We start from the raw sequence: 20,736 nt of genomic DNA, 5'->3' as shown, positions 1-20,736 counted from the left end.
AAGGCTGTGGGGAGGGGGATGGAGGTGGGTGTTTCCCTTCCCCAGGTCAACTATGCTCTGAGAAACCCCGGAAGGTTAGGGTAGGGTAAACCAGAATCTCTGAGGACAGGTCTTGTCAAGAATAGAATGTTCTGATAAATTTCTAAATTATCTATTTCCTCACTCTTTACTAAAAGCACAAAGTATTTTCCTCTGATGTTTAATATGAGGACATGGTAGATATCCTGGAGGTAAAACCCAGAACTGTCGAGATCCCCTAAGAATTGATCCCCTAGAGTTTCTAACTCAGATCCCTCCACACTGAGTCTTCAGCAACTCATCAATACAGATCAGGTTCTCACACCCCAGCATGGTTCCTGTGGAGATTTCTGCTTATCAATTTCTGCTCTTGCAAGTGGTTATTCCCAGTACATGCCTGTCTGTATCTTCAATTTTGGGGACAAATTGACCCTGTACTCTGGTCTGAAGCTAAGTGTCCCTCAAAACTTCATATGTTGAAAGCTAACACTCTGTGTGATGGTGTTGGGAGGTGGGGCCTTTGGGAGATGATTGTATCATGAGCTTGTAGCCATAATGATGGTGTTTGTGCTTTTATAAAACAGACCCCACAGAGCTCCCTCTCCTCTTCCTTCCACCATGGGAGGACACAGTGAGAAGACATTGTTGATGAACCAGAAAGCAGGCCCTCGTCAGACCCAGGATCTGCTGGTGCCTTTATCTTAGACTTCAAAACCTCCAGAACTGTGTGAAATAAGTTTTTGTTTATAAGATACCCAATATATGCTATTTTTATAGCATCCTAGATGGACTAAGACCTAAATTGGTACTGTAAATTGGGGGTGCTACAGTAACAAATACCTAAAAATGTGGAATGGCTTAGAATCTAGGTAATGAGTAGAGGCTGGGAGGATTTTGAGATGTGTGCTAGAAAAGCCTACATTTCTGTGAAGGGATTGTTGAGGGAGATTCTTGTAAGGACCCAGAAAGAAAAGAGGAGAGCGGTAGAGAAAGCCTCAGTCTCCTTAGGGAATGTCTTAACAGTTGTGAACAGGGTTTGTAGAAATATGGACAGTAGAGTTCACTCTTTTCTGCATATTTAGGCTTTTATACCTTAAAGAAGGGAAAGGGGGCTCAGGACAGAGCTTTGGTAGTTTCCTCTGTTCCTCTCCCAGTTTCTGTTGCTTTCCACTCGAGACTTAGGATACTGGTTTTGGTGACTTTCTCCCTGCAGATTAATTACTTAGTTCTTAGTGGTGATCCGTGAGGTGGGTGTGGATGTGTCTCAGCAGTAGGTGCTGGTCCTCTCTCCCTGAAAGAACAATCTTGGGGGAGGAACGCTTAGGATATGTCCCCAATCCTGGAGGACAAAGCTTTACAGGGAATAGATATCTCCCTAATTGTGTGACCCCTGAAAATATCACACTATAGCACCTTCACCACGCTCCACGTCAGGAAATCCATGAAGTATGTCTCTTTTATTCTTGTACTAGTTTGTAAGCCATCTGGCATTCTCTCCCCCATATCAGCTATAATTCCCATACTGTTTCTCCTGGAAACCACTTGTTTCTTACCAGATGTCAGGTTTATTGTTTGCACTATAACTTCAATTATGTGGTTTATTAAAGAAAGATCACTAATTTGCAGTCTATACAGTATAGTTGTTGTTGTAAGAAGAAGAGTTGTTGTCGTTCCTCAGCTGAGCAGCAGCTGTATTTGTAATACCAGAATCTGGAAACAATCCAATATCAATCACGAGCTCAATAGACAAACACATGCGGTGTAATCACTCATGGGATACTTCCCATAATCACAATCTATGGATGCTTGACACACAAAACAGAATGGTTGTCTTCATAAGCAATGATGTTAAGTGAAAGAATACACACAAAATTCACATGATATGATTCCATTTATGTATATGTAGTAAATGAAAACTAATCTAAAGTAACACAAAGATCAAGAGTTGGCTATCTACAAGTTGGGTTAAGGGAAGAAGTGGGAGGGAGGAGTTACAGAGGAACAAAGAGACTTTTAATGATGATGGCTTCCTTCACGACCTTCATTATGGTGATGGTTGCACAGGTGTGCACATGGCAATACTCATCAAATCATATACTTGACATATATGCAGGCTATTACACGTCAATTATACCTCCTTAAAACTATTGCAAATAAACTAATCGATAAGTAGGACGGAAAGAGGGATAGAGACATTGATAATGATCCATGATATTTTCCTCACACTTAACATGAAGGAGATCAAGAGAGGGTTCCCACTCAATAGATTCCTCCAGTTTTCAGGGAGATTTGGAGAAGGGGCTGTGAGGACAGTTGCTGGTATGACTGCACAATTCTCTCCACACCACTTCATCTCTCTACTTTATTCTCTGCTGTGGGTTTCAGGTAAAAGGATGTTTCCTAAGCAAGAAACTGTAACATAATTTGAAACCTTCATGTCACAAATCCTAAGCTCCTCGTGGGAGGTATTGCTCCTTCACACTGTCTGACAGAAGTGAGGTCACCAGTGAATGCAGCTCCACTGCCTCGTGGTCAAGATATCCCACTCGTTCCATGTCTGTGTAACTCTACCCCACGAGGATGGAGTGGACAGATGGGGAGATGTTGCTAGACTGGAATTGCTTCCAGTGTGTATCTGTACAACCTCTTCCAAAGTTGGAAACTTGGCGTTATATTCCATGTCAAATCAAGAGAAGGGGAAATGGTGGCTGAGGGTGGACACATGAGTGGACGTGTTACACAAGGAGGGAGAGTCAGTGCTATGTTGGTGCCTTGAGAGAGGCACAGAGCAAGAGGATATTGCTTCCTAGCACAAGTAAAGCTGATGCCCACAGGGTGATTCCACATTTCGCTGAGACCACCACTGCTTTTAGAACCTCATGAAGCTGAACGGAATCTGGCAAACCCGACTGGCTTTCCTCTGGGAGAAATGTTGGTCACATCGATCATGATGAAATAGATCAACGTGTGATGACTGAGGGGAATCTTAGCAATGTGCCAGCAACTTATAACTCTCATGCCTCCTATTTTTCAGTTTACATTTACTACAGAAGAAATCCTCTGTAAATAAATTTCTGAGAACTGCTCCCACAAGGCCCGGGGACCCGGCGTTGTACAGTCAGCTGACGATCTGTGTACAAGTATGAACATTCACGACTGAAGGCTGAGTCAATTCTCCAGTGATAATGGAGAAAATATATCCCATGCATGCTCAGCATGACACAGTGTACTGTTCACAAACACAAAAACACATACTACCATTGTTCTTCTAGGTGGAAATCTGCTAAATGGACTAAAAGAAGTATCTTGTCTTTATTTAGTCTCCCAATGCAGAGACTCAGTATGTCTCTCCATGATTTACATGTTTTTTAATCTTTCATAACTGTTTGTTTTTTTTTCTTATTTTCCTCACACAGCTCCTATACATTTGTCTTAGATTTCAGAGCTAAATTTTTGGTGCATTGTAAATGGCATTGCTTTTAAACTCAAATGATAACTATTCATTTCTAGTATACTGGAAAGCAACTGAAATTGCACCCTGCATCCTGGCTCGTCTCTGTGATTAGTTTCAGGGTGTTTTGGTAGATTCTTTGGTGTTTTCTATGATGACACCCCTGGTGTCTGTAATGAAGACAGTTTCATATATTCTGTTCTGTCCTTTTGATAATTTTCACTAAAGCACTAATTGAGGAGAGAATGTCCCTACAGCAAAGGACTGGTTTTGCTGGTCATACAGCTTTATCTGCACAGAACTCCCTCTCAGGAGTGCTGTGGTCATCTAAGTTCTTCTGCCACTTCCCTCCGCACTGTGTCAGACACACCTGCCAGTTTCTCTGAAATTTTCTCCTGCCCTTAAGGTGGGATGAAAGTCTGGAAGCTCAGGAGGGTGGGGAACTTTCCAAGAGGAGGGTCTGCATTTTCTGAGGCCTGAGCAAGGACACTCACCCCAGAGACGAGCCGCTGAGGCACAGGACCCCCTGTGGTTCCTTCCCCTGGTGAGGCTAGGGCTCCTGGAACATGCAAATTCCTCTCCAGCTCTGTTTATATCACAGTAACAGTGTGCAGTGTTGTCGGTCCCTCTCTCTTTCTGTCTCTCTCTCTTTCCATCCTTGGATGAATAGCTCTAGGAAAGGCAATACACTCTCCCTTGAGAAGATGAGACTCTTCTGTTTCCTCCTTTGTCTACTGACGGCTTCCCAGTGTGAGCAGCTCAGGAACATCTGAAAAGAGGTGGCGGGAAGAGCGTGCTCTGTGTGTGGCACATAGTGATGGCGTCCTGTCCCAGTCTAAGTTTCAAGAGTCAGGCCCAGGGCTGGTGAAACCATCGGAGACCATGTCCCTCACTTGTACCCTTTTTGGTTACTTTGTCACCAGTGGCGAATCCTGCTCCAAGAGGAGGGGATAGAATGGCTGAGACGTGGTTACTATAGTCGATCATCATAGAACACGGAACACAGCCACTCCATCAAGGACCGCACCTCCATCACGGCTAACACATCCAGGAACCAGTTCTCCCTGCAGCTGAGCGCTGTGATCACCGAGGACACAGCCGTGCATTGCTGTGCAAGACACGGTGAGGGGCAGTCAGTGTGAGCCCAGAAATAAACCTCCCTGCAGGAGACAGGAGGGGCTGGGCTGAAGGGGGCACTCAGGACACCAGGGGGCGCGCAAGACCTGCCAGGTAGCAGGGACCAGCCCCAGGGCAGGTGCCAAGGAGGTGAAGGGCTGCTATCCTGCCAGAATCTGGGGCGTCCTCTCATCTAGCGGTTTTCCCGGGAACCTTTCCAGATCAATGATTCTGTGCCTTCCCTGATGCCTCTGAATTCAAGAAGATTTGTTGTAATAGGATGAAATTTTTCAAATGCACAAAAGACAGACTGTGACTAAGAGAGGTATAAATATGTAATCAGGCTCCCTTTTTCTTTTTTCCATTCTTTTTTACTTCCTTTCTGGTGGTCCCTGCTTGGCCGCCTTTGTCTCCTCCCGCCTGCTCTGCCCTCCACCTGGGAAGCAGCTTTCTCATGGGTGGGTCTTGTGTTTGAGGAATGAGAGTCTCTGTTCCCACTTGTGAGGTGCCAGGTGCACCTACTGGGACCCTCCGGGGGCAGGGACGCCCTTCCAGAACATGACGTCACCTGAGACTTACCAGGCTCCTCGGCTGTTGTGCTTTCTGAATCCCAGCTTCCCGGGAGAGGGAAGGTGACTGCAGCAGGTCAACGATGACCTGTGGTGGTACTGCCGGTTTCTGCTCTGACATGTAAAGATCTTGGAAATCATCACACTTATTCCTATTAAAAAAAAAAAAGCTGAAAAAACTGAAAATTAGTCTCTTATCCTTGACTTATCAGAGGAATTTCAGGGAAACCTCCACCCCAATAACTGGGAACACGGGCACATCCAGAACCCCAGGTGAGATCAGCTTCCTGGAACAGAAAGGGGGAGCACTTTCAGGGTAACTGTGAATGGCTGGAGGACAAGGGTGGATGGCACGAGGGTGAGAGGTCCTGGGGCCACACGCCACAATTTTGTGGGATCTCACTCCAGAATCCTCCAAGTTCAAGATGAAGATCCATATATATCCCCTCGTGACTGTGACGGCGGGGGGCGGGGAGAACACTAATCACTGAGAAATCCACCCAGAACCTTCCCCAGGCAGACGCTCTTGGGGAGGGAGTTTTCCAGAACCTTATCATGGATGGGGGAAGGGAATTATTTCCCATTCCACACCCACCCCTCAGGATTTCTGTATCACCTAATGGGTAAAGTATTGTGAACAAGGTGAGGAGATTCAAGGAAAAAGGCTGGGGACCCTGCAGCCCGGGAAGGGAGTGGGACTGGGAAGTGTCCTGAAGTATGGGAGAAACATGTGAAGGTCAGAGGTTAGAGGCCAGCACCACCACATCACTGAGAGTTGATCCTGAGAATGTATAACACCCCTCCGCACACACAACCACCACACCTATATCCTGAGAGTGGAAGAAGTCTGAAAGTGCTACAAGAGGCAGACTCTCTGAGGAGGAGAACTTAGGGACGCCCGGGGTCATCAGAGGAGACAAGATAGGGACAGAAGAGTGGTTTGAGCCTCTGACAGCTACAGCTTCCAGACCAAACTCATGACGGCTCTCTCATGGGCCATACCATTCTTTGCTCTTTCCTTAGGGTTCTCTGACAAAGATCCTTCCTCCCCCTAGAATTTGTGGTGCATTCAGGACTATGCATCAGGGTTCAACCAGAGACACAGATTCAGGAAGAGACAGGATTTCCCACAGGGAACTGGCTGGTGAGGTCGTGGGTGACTGAGCAGTGAGTCTGTCTCCACGTGGGATGTGGGGCCTGGAGTCCACAAGGCAGGTGGTGAAGAGGAGAGATGACCAGACGGATGGAGACTTGAGGACTGAGGAGCTCGAGTCCATCCTGGTGACGCGCAGAGGCCAGGGTGTCCCTCATGGAGCTGACCTCCCTCACCTGCCTGCTGCTGCCCCGTCCACCAGGTGGCCCTGCAGAGCAGCCTCACCTGAGTCTGCTGAAAATGGTGCTGCCTCCTAGTCTGTCTTCTCAGTGGTCTCCCCTCCATCAGGGATGGGGTCTAAGGAGCCCCTGTTGCGGGCCCAAGAGTGGTCAGTGGTGTGGTTGTGCCATTTCTCTCAATCTGTGGGACAACACTGGCCCCTTGTCCCAGGGAAACTGCAGGATTCCAGGTGCTGCAGGAACAGACAGACCCAGTGCACATGCTCTCCCCAAGTCTGTGCTTGAAACCTGGTTCCTTTTATTTTGTCTGCAAAGCAGGTCACATCCCAGGCCAAGGTCAGCGTGGGGCACTGCCAATGCGCAAGATACAGGGAAGAAGAGCAAATCTGGTTTTTTTTTTGCTGCAGATATCAGGCAGTGTGTGTGTGTGTGTGTGTGTGTGTGCATGTGTGTGTGGGTGTTCTTGGATAGTGGGTGTGGATTGGACAGGGAGCCCCATCATTTCTATATACACGTATCTCTCATGTGATGATAAACCAGAGGAACCTAAAGCAGATGTGAGGCTCCCCCAAAGCCCCCAGGGTTTCTGACTCACTGTGAGTGTGGACTGTGTCAGGGCATCTGGCAGCTCCAGGGACGGGGTTACCTGGTGGTTTCATAAAATCCTTGCTTGGGGTCTCCCTGCAGAGCATGTGGGTTTAGTAAGGCCAGTTCACTATGTCAAGAGATGATGTCAAATCACATGGTGACACTAAAGGGGCACCCTGAAGTCAGGGCACAGCCATTAATACTGGACTAGAGACACTGAGAGGGAAATGCCCTGTGAGTCCAGACAGGACCCTCCATGCAGGGTGGGGGGTGGACTACAGGCAGAGCTCAGGACCACCCAGCACAGGACTCCAGCCCAGGAGCAGGTGCAGAGGGGGCTGGGGAGGGGATTCCTCTGACAGCCTGGATCTTCCTTCTTTAAAAATAACTCAAGCAAGAGTATGACAAGGACTGCTGCAGGGCGTGTAAGCATCCTACTCTACAGGGAGAGATTCCTAACTCAAGTCAGTGAGAACCACATTCAAAAGGAGAATTTGTAGGGCTGCTAGATTTCTTAACTTTGCAAAGTTGGAAGACAAGAATGGTTTATTATTTCAATGGCAGCAGCATTTTTGGAGACACTCCAAACTCAGGAATAAGACATTCTGAATGGCTCCAGGTGGTCTCCACTCCATTCAAAGGTGGATTCACAATGAGGTCCTCACCTCTGGGGCTTGTTCCTTTGTAGGAGGAACTGTGTCTACACAGAGTTCAGGGACATGGCAGGGAAGACATGTCCTCAAACTAGGATTAGGACTTGGGCCCTCAGCCTCCCACTGAGCATGGTCCCTGAGTCTTCGATCTTTTCTCAGGATGGTCCATGTCTTTTTTTGTGTGTGTGTGTGAGGAAGATCGGCCCTGAGCTAACATCTGCCAATCCTCCTCTTTTTGCTGAGGAAGACTGGCCCTGGGCTAACGTCCATGCCCATCTTCCTCCACTTTACATGGGACCCCGCCACAGCACGGTTTGAGAAGCGGTGCTTCACTGCACGCCTGGGATCCAAACCAGTGAACCCTGGGCCACCACAGCAGAGCGCGTGAACTTAACCGCTTGCACCACTGGGCTGGCCCCTGCATGTCTTATGTATGAAATATTTAGACTCATGAGTATGCAAATGATTGGAGATGTACTAGGTTAAATACAGAAATGTCTGAGTCCTCAGAGCATCATCCAAATACCACTCCTCCCCTACAGAAGCCCAGAGAGCACAGCCCCTCACCATGGACTGGAGCTGGAGAATCCTCCTTTTGGTGACAGTGGCTACAGGTAAGGGGCTCCCCAGTCCCTGGGGTGAGGAGGAGACCAGGGCCAGTGAAGGAGATTCCATCCACTCCTGTCTCCTCTCCACAGGTGTCCACTCCCAGGTCCAGCTAATCTGGGGCTGAGGTGAGGAAGCCTGGGGCATCAGTCAAGGTCTTCTGCAAGGCTTCTGGATACACCTTCACTGACTGCTATATGAACTGGGTGCGACAGGCCCCTGGACAAGGGCTTGAGTGGATGGGACGGATCTACCCTGAAGATGATGTTACAAGCTACACACAGAAGTTCGAAGGCAGAGACACCATGACTGTGGACATGTCCACAAGCACAGCCTACATGGAGCTGAGCAGTCTGAGGTCTGAAGACACAGCCATGTATTACTGTGTGAGAGGCACAGTGTGATAACCCACATCCTGAGTGTGTCATAAACCCTGAGGGAGAGGGCAGCTCTGCTGGCTGAGGAGATGACAGGGATGATTATATCAAAGGCTTCCTTAGAGAACAGGGTTTAGTAATCGATGGAAAGGAACAATACATACGTGTGTTCGCTAATTATGTTGGAAATTTTGCATAAACTAATCACTATTTGAGCAAAGTTCAGGAGCTGGGGAAATGCTCAGATCAGCAATCTGACGTCAGCGTTCCCGTAAAGGTGTCTGTGTGCACGTAAATTTCGCAGTCAGTTGGGTAGACTCCTGGTGGCCCACACCTCAGTCACATGGTGAATCTCTAAGTCCACAGGTAATAGTCCAAGGTCTTCCAGAGTGGCTGCCATCTGCATTCCCCCAGCAATGGACATGGTTTCCTGTTGCTGCACATGCTCACAGCATTTGATTTTGTCAGTGTGTTGTGCTGTCGTCCCTCTGATAGGGGAGAAATAGTATTGCACTGTTGTGTTATTTCTGGATTCCCCAATGAAATCGCATGTTTATCCCCTTTTCATGTCCTCTTCATGAGGTGTCTATTCAGATCATTTACCCATTTGAATGGAATTTTTTTATCTTGTTCAGTTATAAGTTTCCTTTTTTTATTCATGATATAATCCTTTCCCAAAAAAGTGATTGAAAGCATAGTCTCCAAGTCTGTGTCTTGCTTTTCATTCTCTTATCAGCGTGTTTCTCAGAACAAAAGGTTTTAATTTTGATACAGAAAAATTTATCACACTCCTCTTTCATGGACCATGGTTCTGGTATGATATGTAAAACTTGACTGTGAAGTTCAAGTTCACCCAGAATTTCTCCCATGTCCTTAAGCCGAGGCCACAATCAAGGGAGGGAGGTCATTCTCCACCTCCCTGTAGGGAATATATCAATGTTATTCTGGACTGGAGATTTTTCCTTCATACACCAATGGCTTTATTTATTCAATCATCTATTAATATCAGTGATTGCACTTGCAAATTTATTTCAAAATTTGTGTTAAGATACAATGTTAAATATTCAATTTCTTGCACATTTTTTTCAGATTTTTAGCCACTGGGAACTCTTTCAGTTTGGCCCCTGTATTTATTTTATGTGTTCCAATCCTTTTGAATTTTGAGTACTTTCTTACTTTCTGGTCCTAAAAGAATCTACAGGATCACCTTTTATATTGTCCTCCTCTGTCCTAGAAGTACACGATTTTCAGATGCATCATAGCTCCTTCCACTGGGAATGTTATTAGGAACTGAGATTCTGGGTATTGGGATATTGATGGGGGTGTCCTACCCTTATCAGTTGTTTTGCTTGTAGGACCTCTCAGTTAACAAAGCTGGAGGATACTGTGTGTACACTAACCCACGGGTACACACACCCCTGTAACTATTTCTGTATCTAAACTTCTGCACCTACGCTAAGGTCGACGTGGAAACATACAAATGTCTCCAGCTCTAACCCAATACCACACGGACCTCTCCAGCCTTCCTTCCGTGCTTGTCTGGAACTCCCCCACTCCAACCCTGAGGAACCTGGCTCACAGCATATGCCAAGCCTGTACTTAGTTTTTCCTTGCAACGTGTATAGCGGTTGCAGACCTGTGAATCCGAATCATTGTTGGAAACACCTTTATCACCTAGAGCACAGTGCTGGTGCACAGTCTCTTTAGCCTTTATCTTACAGACTCCACTCATTTCCAAAGTCACTTAGGCCAGCACATTCTAGCCCCGCCCTCTTCAGTGAAGCTATTTCATAGATGTGTAGCTCAATTAGATGTTTTTATACAGTCTGCAGCCCATCCTGGAGTCCCTGATCTCTTCAATATTTTTTTAAATTCTATACGTTAGGGTTCACTTTTTGTGCTGTAACATTCCATGAGTTTTGCCAAATTCATAGTGTTATGCATCCACCATTGGAATCCCATACATAATTTTTTCTCTGCCTTCTGAAAGGCCTGTTCTGTTTCATCTCTTCTTCACACTTTCCACAAATTCTTGGCAAACCTGATCTTTTTACTATATTCATAGTTTTGTCTTTTCCTGAATATCAAAAAAAAGAAATCATATATTATGTAGCATTTTTGTTAACATTTCATTAATATGAAATATTTATTAATTTATAAAATTATAAATTTATTTACTTATAAACAAACATTTATTTTATTTTTATTAAATATTAATTTATAGTTATGGATTTGTTACATTTAATATGCAATTAAATTTTATTCTTGCATTTTCATAGTTTGATATCTCATATTTTAAATTTCTGAATACACTTTCATTGGATACATATACCACACATTTTTTAACCATTCACCCATGGAAGAACATTTGGTACTTCCAGATTCTGATAATTATTAATGAAGCTACTATAGTTATTTATAGTTTTTTGTCGACGTACATTTTCAATTTAGTTATATAATTATCTAATACTATGATTCCTGGATCATATAATAAAACTGTTTAGGTTTGTAAGAAACTGCCCTCAGTAATGACTGTGCAGGTAAGGCCACTCAGCTGACCCAGTGACCTGGCTGGGAGGAAGCCCAGTGCACAAGTGGATCCAAGGTCCGGCTCTCAGCCTTGGCTGAGCTTCCAGCCAACAGTCAAGACCAGACTTGTGAATGCACATTTTGGAAGGAATCCTCCAGACACCATTTCAGCACCTCTAGAGAGCACTTCCTGGGTAGCAATGGGCCTTCTCCTCCAAGCCTCATTCAAACCACAGAGTGGTGAACAACACGAGTGACTGTTGTTGTTTTAAGCTGCAAGGAGTTGTGGCAATGTCTTGTGCATCAATCAACAACTGGAACCAATATGACCTGTTTTCAAATAGAATCCTGTTTCCCCATTTCGTACATGAGGAGTACACGACACAGTTTGAGTAAATGCCTGGACAAAGATCACACTGAACATAGTAGTGCTGGGAACCTATTCCAGATGGTCCAATATCAGAGCCCACGGTGTTTCCTCTTCATAATTCAGGGAGGACCTGGGAGCTCACAGTGAATACATTTGCATCTTACCCTGTAGTAAGTTTACAAGTAGAGAGATGACATCACCTGATTTACGCTTTAGAAGGACCACGTTGACCACAACAATGAAAATAGTTAGGAGATAATTGTGATGGTAGATGTCAGTGAAGATGGTAACCTGGACTGGTTTGCAGCCCCACCGGGACATGGGATTATGATTGTCTAGTCACCCCCAGCCAGCAGCTTTATGAGCCTCTGGGCTTTCTGGAATTCCCAGGACACCCTGTGCCATCCCAGCCCACACTGTGAGAACCTCGCTGTTTCTGTGACTGTTAGACAGACTCACAGGATGGTGTCCTGTGATCCATCCTCTTGATTGTGGTGGGGCCTATGTGTCTTTTTGGAAAATAAGTTATTAACAAATGACCCATCCCCTTATCAAACCCAGGGAATTACAGGTGTGAATCTAAGTTTGCTTGAATCCCCCCACTGTTCCTGCTGAGATAATAACAGAGATTAAATTTAAGGAGAGAACATTGGGAAGATGGATCATTTCGAGGCTGGATGCAACTTTCTAAGTTTGACGTGAAGGATAAGAATGGATCGGGTTGTGAATGACAAATGTGGTTTAACAACTGCATAAGTCTGATGTTATTAGTGTGACATTACTACTGCTGATAGATTGACTAATAGGAATTAAATGTCAGAAAGTGTGAATCAGTGATGAGCTGAGGGGAGGAAATGCAGGAGCAAGGTCCCTGAGAAGCCATTAGGAGGCTGCATTCAGAGCACGAGGGAACATCTTGAAATTTATTGGAACTTCTCACATTTTAGAAGCATCCGAGTCCTTTGGGGAAGGGGACGTTGAAAACAATGTCCATGCTCCTTCCTAAACCTTGAGAATGAGTTGTCCGAGGGATGCACCGACCCCGTCTTCATCCAGGCTGTTTCCTGATGCAGCCTCCTTGGGAGTGAGCTCTGGAGCTCCATCCTTGTCCAGTATGTTCTTCCCTCCCACCTGGTGCCTGTTGACTTCTGACTCTCTGAGCTCTGGCTTATCAATCCCAGTGAGGGTTCTAAAGCTCAACTCATTTTGTGTGGCTGTCTGACCCTCTCTGTGTTGGTCTCACAGGAGTCTCTCCCCAGAGCCCCGGGTCTCTGAGCAGCAGCAGAGTTGAGGTCCTGTCCATCTGGGACACAGTGTCCAACTTGTCCAGATGATCTTCCTCCCTGATCCCCTCAAACAATTGAAATTCTTGGGCTGGATGTGACCTCAGCCCTCAGGAACTGGGTTATGATGATTGCGACACACTTGGGCATGTTAGGGGTGGAAGAAAATCACAGTCCATGGAAAATACATAAGAACTTTGAGGGTGTGGCCTGAGGGTGGACAGGGTGTAAAGAAGGAAAGGTGGGTTTCAGATGTGTGATATAATGAGATACCCAAGGTCCCATCGGGTTATCATCACATAACAACCTGTCAAATCACCAATGCATAAGATGGATGGAGTACAAGGCTGGAATGTAACTACAGACATGTCCCACATAATGGCATTTCAGTCAATGATGGACCGCATATATGACACTGGTCCCATAAGATTAGTTCCACAAGCGTAGGTGTGTAGTAAACTATACAGTCTAGTTTGTGTATGTACACTCTATGATGTTTGCACAATGATGAAATCACCTAATAGTGCATTTCTCAGAACTAATTCCCACCATCGACCAGTGCATGGCTGTATAATAACTGCAATGAAACAATTTATCGAGCTCACAGCCCCTCTCCCTCGTCTGTGCTGTCACTGGTTACTCCATCACCAGTGGTTCTGGTTGGAGCTGGACCCGTGAGCCCCCAGAGAAGGGCCTGGAGTACATGGGGCAAATCGATTATGATGGGGACACATACTACAATCTTTCCCTCAAGAGCCCCACCTACATCTTCAGAGACACGTCCAAAAGCCGGTACTCCCTGCAGCTGAGCTCCATGACCACCGAGGACACTGCCGTGTGTTACTGTGCAACAGACACAGTGAGGGATAGTGAGTGTGAGCCCAGACACAAAACTCCCTGCAGGAGGGGCTCAGGATCCCAGAGGGAGTGCAGTACGTAGAGAATGAGGGAACTTACCCCAGGTGCACTGAGCAGCTGGGATCAGGCATTCTGTGTCATCATTGATTTTCTCTCCTCTTCTAGCTCTCTGATGTCCCCAGAGTCACTTTGGCCTTGTTATTTGTGGCTCTGTGTTCTCACATTCTCACTGCAGGAGAAGAAGAAGCAAATGACCTTCTCTTTTTCCAGACAGGATGTTTCCAGTCACTGGGGATCAATACTTCACCAGGTTCCAATGTGACCCAACTTCTTTCTTTAGAAAAGCAGATCACTCTGAGGCTTCTCTCCAACCTTGTGATTGGGAAGCATTTGCTGCCAAGAGAAGCATCCATCAAACCCACACTCCCCGTGTGCTCACCTCATCCGTTTGGCTCTCAGACAACACAGATCAGTGACCAATGGGCCCCTTCCCTCAGACAGGGGTATAGCTGCTCACTCTTCCCAGCTCTCCCCGCAGTGGGAGGCACAGAATGGAGGCTCAGTAAAGTTTTACAATCAATGCACCTGACCCCCTTCACCCCCTAATATCCATCTCATGTGTTCATCCATGGATACACCACGGCCGGTCACAGATACCTCATCTGAAGCTGCCATCAGCCTCCTGATGAGCCCAAGAGTCATGCACACATGGAATTTCAGGTCACGAAAGCTCTGGTGCAGACCAGGCCTGTGTCAGGTGGGGTCACCGTTGGCTGCTGACCTCAGGACACCTCTACTGACGCATGTGCCTCATGTCAGAGCTGTTCAGATGGCCCCACCATCTGCAGAGCACCACACTGGACATGTTTACGGACAGCTGGGGTCACTGTGATCAGGGAACAGGCTGGGTGGCCTGGTCACCCCAGTGTCCTCAGGGAACAGAGCCCATATACACATGTAAATCCTTCCAGGGCCAGTTATTTATGGAAGAGACAGAGGAAGAATCACAGCTGAAAGGACTTTCAGGGGAAAACTGAAAAGCAGCAATCAGAGGTGAGCTGAGTGTTCCAACTGTGAGTTTGCACAGAGGGGAGAATATGCATTTAGACAAGTATTGCTCTCAGTAATCACGTTCAGAAACAGTGCTTTCCGGCCACTTCATTGCACTCACCATCACTCTCTAACACTGTCATTTGGCTTCACCGTCCAATTCAAGGGCCAACCACAAAATCTGTAAATTCCAAATCACCCAGAGCCAGGCCCATTTCCATCACTAATAAGGACATTGTAAGTGACTCACAACAGCCTCATCGTCCATGTCCCCATTGTCGTCTCCTCTTCACAGAGTAAGAACCTGACCCTGAAGTTGAGCTCTTCCAGCCCAAAGTCTTTGGAGGATCGACACGAATCTGATAGGACCCTAGGGTCATGAAGGCTCCGTGATTCAGAGCGACCAGTAGGGGACACCCTCACCTCTGCAGTCTTGGACCTGAGCATCCCCTGGGTGGTTACATTAGCAACTGCACTGGAGAACATTCCTTAAATTCCCCACCACCCACTTAAGTGTAACGTGTCCACTGCTCGCCCGAGACAAACTGAGAGAGCTGATCACCCTCCATGTCTTCATGTCCTGCAAGGTCCATCTCTGTGTCACTTGTTCAGACGTTAGCTCTACACAAACACCTCTACAAAGTGCTCTCACTGGAATAACTAACATTCTCATGTCAGTTCCAGTGGATCCTCTTTATGTCTCATTCTGCACAGCCTCTCTGTGGGCTTAGTCCCTGCCGGCCACTTTCTTTTTCTTGAAATAACCTCTCAGATGGTTTCTTCTGGAATCTCTGCTCAGTGTCTCCGTCACAGCCTTTGATGTTTCTTCCACATCTGCCTGATGTTTAAATGATACAATTTCTCAGGGGTTAGTCTGATTATCTATGCTACCATACTCTAGGGAAGTTCACATTGTACAGTCCAATCAAATGAATTAAGCTTTGAAGCAAATCAGTACTTCATGCAGGAAATTTGGTCTCCTGGTCAGAGGGCCACAGCAGATCAGAGTTCAATGACATGAAGGAATCCAAGCAATGTGACTCTAACAGTGTTAGTGTCCCCGTGTTCATATCAGTGTTCTCCATGCCAAAGACAGTGGAAGTTGACAATTTTCTTAGGAGCATTTAGAAAAAACATCAAAATCAGGACTCTTTAAAGAAAGTATTTATAAATTAGACTTTGTTAAAATTAAAAGCATTTGTCCCACCAAAGATACCATTAAGAGAATGAAAAGACAAGTGTAGACTAGGAGAACACATTTTCAAACCACACACGTGATGAAAGTTTGTGTCAACAACATGTTAGGACTTTATATATTATGTGGGGGAGCTCAGACCCTCTGACCACAGGGCTCAGCCCCAGGGGCAGGGCAGAGGGATGCTGGGGATTGAGGGGCTTCCATTCAGGGTTAACATTCCTTTTCCTGTGAGCGAATCTATGCCAGGAGTCCTTGGCATTTACCTGCGTCTGAACACCAACTTCATTGATAATACCAGGCTGAGTAAAGAGCTCAGTTAATCCTCTTCCATAATCATTCCAACATTTGAAAGATGCTGGATTTTACAGATGCACAGTCACTCTTCTTGTTTTCAGTCTTTTATCCGTGTAAAAGTGTGGTTATTCCGGATGTAATGAGTTTGGGTTTTCTGCAACATGCCAGAGGGTGACGTTAGGGAAGAGTTCGCTCAGGGAGCCATAGATACAATGACAAGACTTCCAACATCAAGGATCAAGGGCCCCCCAGCCAGCCTGGGTTTGGGATGTGGTTACTCAGATCTAGGCAAGGTCATACGTGACTAAATTTAAATAATAAAATATTGAGGACTATCATTTATTTTGTGATTATTTTTACTCCAAAGTAGGCATCAAAATTTTATTCGTATATGAAATTACTATAATAAAAATTTGACAATTATTGATATAATAAAGTGTTGGGTAACAGAAGGTAGCTAGAAAAACGCTGTTCCCTTTTAACACCTATTTCAAGGTGCATGAGACTTATGACAGGTAGTCTACTCATCTCATCCACCATTTATCTTAACAGAAACCCGAGGATGTTCTTTGACTTGATTCCAATGCATCTTATCAACCAAGAACTCCCCTTCCCAGACTTACATGCTGAGTGATTTCAAGGGAAGAGACGCCCTACTGGGTCCCCAGAAGGAGCGGGGGAGCCCGACTCTGCCCCTCCCCACTTATAAGGACAGGGTTCCTGAAACGCAAACTTCTCTTCAGTCTTGGGCTGTGGGAGCTCACAGCTCTCTCCTCAGACAGGGCTGAGGTCTCTGGGGAAGGTAGAGCTGTGGTCTAGAAGAAGATGAGATTGTTGGGTCTTCTCCTTTGCCTGGTGACAGCTGTGCATTGTGAGTGTCTCAGATGTCAGACCTGGGTCTATGGGGATGGTTGTGACTGCACGTGACAGACGGGGACTGATTCTCCTTGTCCCCAGGTGTCCTGTCCCAGGTGCAGCTGCAGGAGTCGGGCCCAGGACTGGTGAAGCCATCACAGACCCACTCCCTCACCTGTGCTGTCACCAAGGCTGCATCACAAGCAGCTATTACTACTGGCACTGGATCCGCCAAAGCCCACGAAAGGGGCAGGGATTGATAGGATACATCGGTTATAGTGGTAGTACATCATATAACCCATCCCACAAGAGCCGCATCTCCATCTCCAGAGACACGTCCAAGAACCAGTATTCTCTGCAGCTGAGCTCTGTGACCACCGATGACATGGCCGTGTATTACTGTGCAAGTAACACAGTGAGGAGAAGTCAGTGTGATCCCAGACACAAACCTCCCTGCAGGGAGACGGGAGGGGCTGGGCTGTGTGGGGAGCTCAGGACACCAGGGAGCACTTAGGACCCACCAATTCTGTGTTTCTCCCTGGAAGCATGAGCAGATGGAGGTTAAGGTCTGGTTTCCTGTCGGGGTCTTGGGCTTCCTCCCCTTATAGCACTTTCCCCAGGGGAACTTCTCTGGACTCATGATTCTGTGTTTACCTCTTCATTCTCTGAATAAGAAACATCTGTTGTAACAGGAGAAAACTATACTCACATGCACAAAAGGCTATGAGTAATTTACAGTTGATCACTCCTGTCCTTAAATTCCAATTAATTATCAAAACTTATGATGCATGTCAGCTAAATCTATAAAAGAGACCCTGTTGGAGTCAACAATACAGCTCTGTACAGCTCAGTGTACAACCAACCAGCAAGCAGCAGCATAAAGTGCAGCCTGGACATCGGACAACAGAGGCATTTTGAATCCATTTCCAGAGGAGAAAGACCCTGGCGGTGGGGATTTTTGTTTTAACACCACACTCACAGCATCGCTTTTAGTTGACAACATGAAAATGCAGAAAGAATCCGATCAGCTTGAGATAGAAGTTGAGTCAACCGAGCCCACTCATACACACAAAGAGAATGTAAAATCTTTGTTATCTCTGTTATTGAGGTGTGTGTTGAGAGCATGGCAAGTCTTTCACCAAGTCAGAAATGGTTTGACAGAGCCTGGAAAGGAGACTGGCTCAGGGGTTTTATTGTGGTTCAGGGTGGGGGGGAGCAGTAAGTGTCCTGCTCACAGGAGGTCTTGTTGGTTTGAATCTCCCTCCAGCATCAAAGGGGGAGAGCCCATGCTTTCTTATCAGATTTCCTATGTGTGGGCAGAAGGAGAAGAGAGGAGGATGAGCCTTAAGGTGTCAGAAGTCAAACATAAAATGATACAGTTTGAATATTTACTCCACTTAACAACTATAAAACATGAGTGGAAAATAGAGATAAATGAACATTATGGATAGAAAACAACTCAAGTCCCTAAAAAATGAGAAGGATCCCAGGGAGGTAACACTATTGGTAGTGATGACAACATCTAACAGCACTGCCATCCTATTACATAGTTTACATATAAAGTTACCACCACCATCTCCAATGTATATCTTTTCAGACAAAAACACAAGGTGGGGGGCCATATCTTCACAGTCACACAGTGACTCCACATATTGGTGATCTGGCCCAGCATATCGGGAGCTGAGGGCCCCCACTATCTGTCTCTGTTTGTGTCCTGAGTGGAGTTTGCATTTCTCAATCTTCTCCCTCGAGGAGAGAGTCCTGAGTCCACAGTGATCTTGCAGACACTCAGCTGTGTAGAGAAAGAAGCAAGATTAGGGGCTGCCAGCCATTTCAATGATGATAGTAATGACTACCCTCCAGCAGAAATGTCTGCCTTGTCACAAAAGTAAACTGCACGACGTGTTGACAAGAGTAAATCCAAGTCCATGGCCACATTGAACACACCTGGTCATGAAGCTGTTTCAGTGAAGAAGTGTTCACTCAAGTTAAGTGAGCCAGTAACGCTGTTTTGAATTATCATAAACAGTGGAGTGGACACAGATTTGTCTATATTCAATGTTATTTTTACATTTAGCTGCCATCCTGAAACTTTTGAATATCCAATACTTTAGACATGAGATAACAGATTAGGGAAATGGACTAGAATGTTTGTGCAAGAGTTTGGAGCACCTGGGGTTGTGGCGGGCGTTTGATAAATATACCAACATCCCTGTGAGTAGAGGGAGGATGGGGCTGTTCTCAAAGCAGTCCCCATCCTGCCCACATCGGGCTCCCTCACCAGCTCCTTCAGCACATTTCCTGCATGGGAAGAAGAGGACTCTGGTCTTGGTCAAGGGGAGCCCCAGAGAGAGGCTGAGTTCTCCAAGGGCACAGATAGGACCCTCCTCCCAGAGGGAGCCGCAGGAATAAGGAGCCTCGTGCACATTACCCCATTTACGTGAAAGTCGGCTCCCACATGGAAATCCCAACTTGGGCAGCCTGATGAAACCACAGCTCTCGTTTACTCACACTCAGTGTCCTCCTCACCCAGGAACATGTGTATTTTCTTCATCTGCTGAGTGTGGCTGGAATTATGAACTGAACCCACACACAACTGATGTAATGATGACAACATTCTGATCTGAGATCACTGCTGTCATGAGAGCCAGGCACAATGGAAATGACAACAATATTAAACACAATAATAACACCTGAAGTCAAACCCACCTGCTCCTTTATTCACCAGGAGGACAGATTGCTCTATGAAAGAATAAATGGTGAGTGGGAAATTAAATCCCTGGCATTCTTTTCCCACAGAACCTGAGGACCTATAGATCCATCATCACACAGGCTTCTTCAGGGGTCCCTGTCCCCAGGACCACGCCCCACCATGCAAACCCCCATTCCTCATGGGAGGGAGGAGGAAGGCGGAGGCAGATACGGCCTCAGTGCTTCAGGCTGTTTTCTCCATCCTGCATGGTCCTCGAGTACCAGGTTCCTGTACTGATTTAAAGACTTTATGAATTATGAATACACTATGTAAATGTCATCATTGTTTCTCTCTCTCATACACACACAGGTTTCAATATATATGTTAGCATGAGATCTATTCGCATGAGGATAGAAATTAGTAGGCTGTCAGTGTTTGCTTTTTTATCTTCCAAAGAGAACTCCTGATGTCATTTCTATTTATTTAAATTTTATCATTTCTCAATTAACCAATCTGTATCTCTATATTCTTTATTCTCTAAAATCATCAAATACTTTTATATAATTAGTAAAGTCAAGCTCCCCATTTGCAATTTTCTGTGAAGCAGGAAGGGTGAGCAGAAGGAAGTGAGTCACATGCCTGGTTGTCCCACACGGCCATGGGCCCTGCAGGCAGAGCTGATGTGAGGTCCTCAAACGGAGACCAGAGCACTCAGCTGTTATCTAGGGCCTGTGTTCTGCTCACTATTAGTTACTTATGTGATCGCAGCTGGGGTCACATACTATTTACTTATATGACCTATGGACTTGGGCAAGCCACTCTCAGGTGGAGTTTTCAAAGAACTTGCTTCAGAAAAACTGCTTGCTTGATAATTCTGGCCATATGAGCCTTTCCTTT

General features: G+C 46.0%; 1 protein-coding gene across 1 annotated transcript in view; it reads left to right on the top strand.

Moving 5' to 3' along the window:
* Positions 1–17,407, top strand: part of LOC131421241 (immunoglobulin alpha-2 heavy chain-like) — a 32,596-nt gene extending 15,189 nt beyond the window's left edge. Inside the window, exons 4-5 of the mRNA XM_058567922.1 lie at positions 13,579–13,761; positions 17,250–17,407. Of these exons, the coding sequence (XP_058423905.1) occupies positions 13,579–13,761; positions 17,250–17,407 (341 nt within the window). The remainder of the gene's footprint in view (positions 1–13,578; positions 13,762–17,249) is intronic.
* Positions 17,408–20,736: the final 3,329 nt, after the last annotated feature.

The sequence above is a fragment of the Diceros bicornis genome, chromosome 24 (genome assembly GCF_020826845.1).
Source record: "Diceros bicornis minor isolate mBicDic1 chromosome 24, mDicBic1.mat.cur, whole genome shotgun sequence".
NCBI lineage: Eukaryota > Metazoa > Chordata > Mammalia > Perissodactyla > Rhinocerotidae > Diceros > Diceros bicornis.
Note: the sequence above shows the minus strand (reverse complement) of the source record. Positions and strands in the feature narration are given on the sequence as shown.